General features: G+C 53.8%; 1 protein-coding gene across 1 annotated transcript in view; it reads right to left on the minus strand.

Annotated features, from left to right (window-relative positions):
* The window catches only part of LOC119586401, a 3,906-nt gene that overhangs the window by 2,541 nt on the left and 915 nt on the right, over positions 1-450 (minus strand). Inside the window, exon 2 of the mRNA XM_037935124.1 lies at positions 28-339. Coding sequence (XP_037791052.1) covers positions 28-339 — 312 coding nt within the window. The remainder of the gene's footprint in view (positions 1-27; positions 340-450) is intronic.

Raw genomic sequence — 450 nt, forward strand, 5'->3', positions numbered from 1 at the left:
AAAAAGGAAAATCACTAGACACATTACAGCCTGCAGAAGGAAGTCAGGCAAGCAGGCCACGTGCAGGATCAGGAGCAGCTTCACGGACGCGTACGAAGCGTAGTACCCCCCAAAGGGCGACCCTCGGAAGGTTAGGAACAGCATGATGGTCGCGTTGAAGGCAGCAGTGAGCAGCACCAGGAGGAGCACGGGCCCTGCGTACTCCAGCAGCTCCGTGACCACTTCGTCCAGGACAACTAGCCGTCGAGGGGCATGGGCGGCGCGAGAGGCCACGACATCTTCCAGGGGCACCGCCACCATGCCAGAGATGGTGCATGGCGTCGCAGGAGGACATGACTTCTGGGATGAATTGTGTTAAGGCTGCGTTAGATTATTGTTAACTATATATGGTATACTTTAAAATTTCAGTTTTGACATGAGTGTAAAGTGAACAAGCTCATGAACGGGTGT

This window comes from Penaeus monodon, chromosome 21 (assembly GCF_015228065.2).
Source record: "Penaeus monodon isolate SGIC_2016 chromosome 21, NSTDA_Pmon_1, whole genome shotgun sequence".
Taxonomy (NCBI): domain Eukaryota; kingdom Metazoa; phylum Arthropoda; class Malacostraca; order Decapoda; family Penaeidae; genus Penaeus; species Penaeus monodon.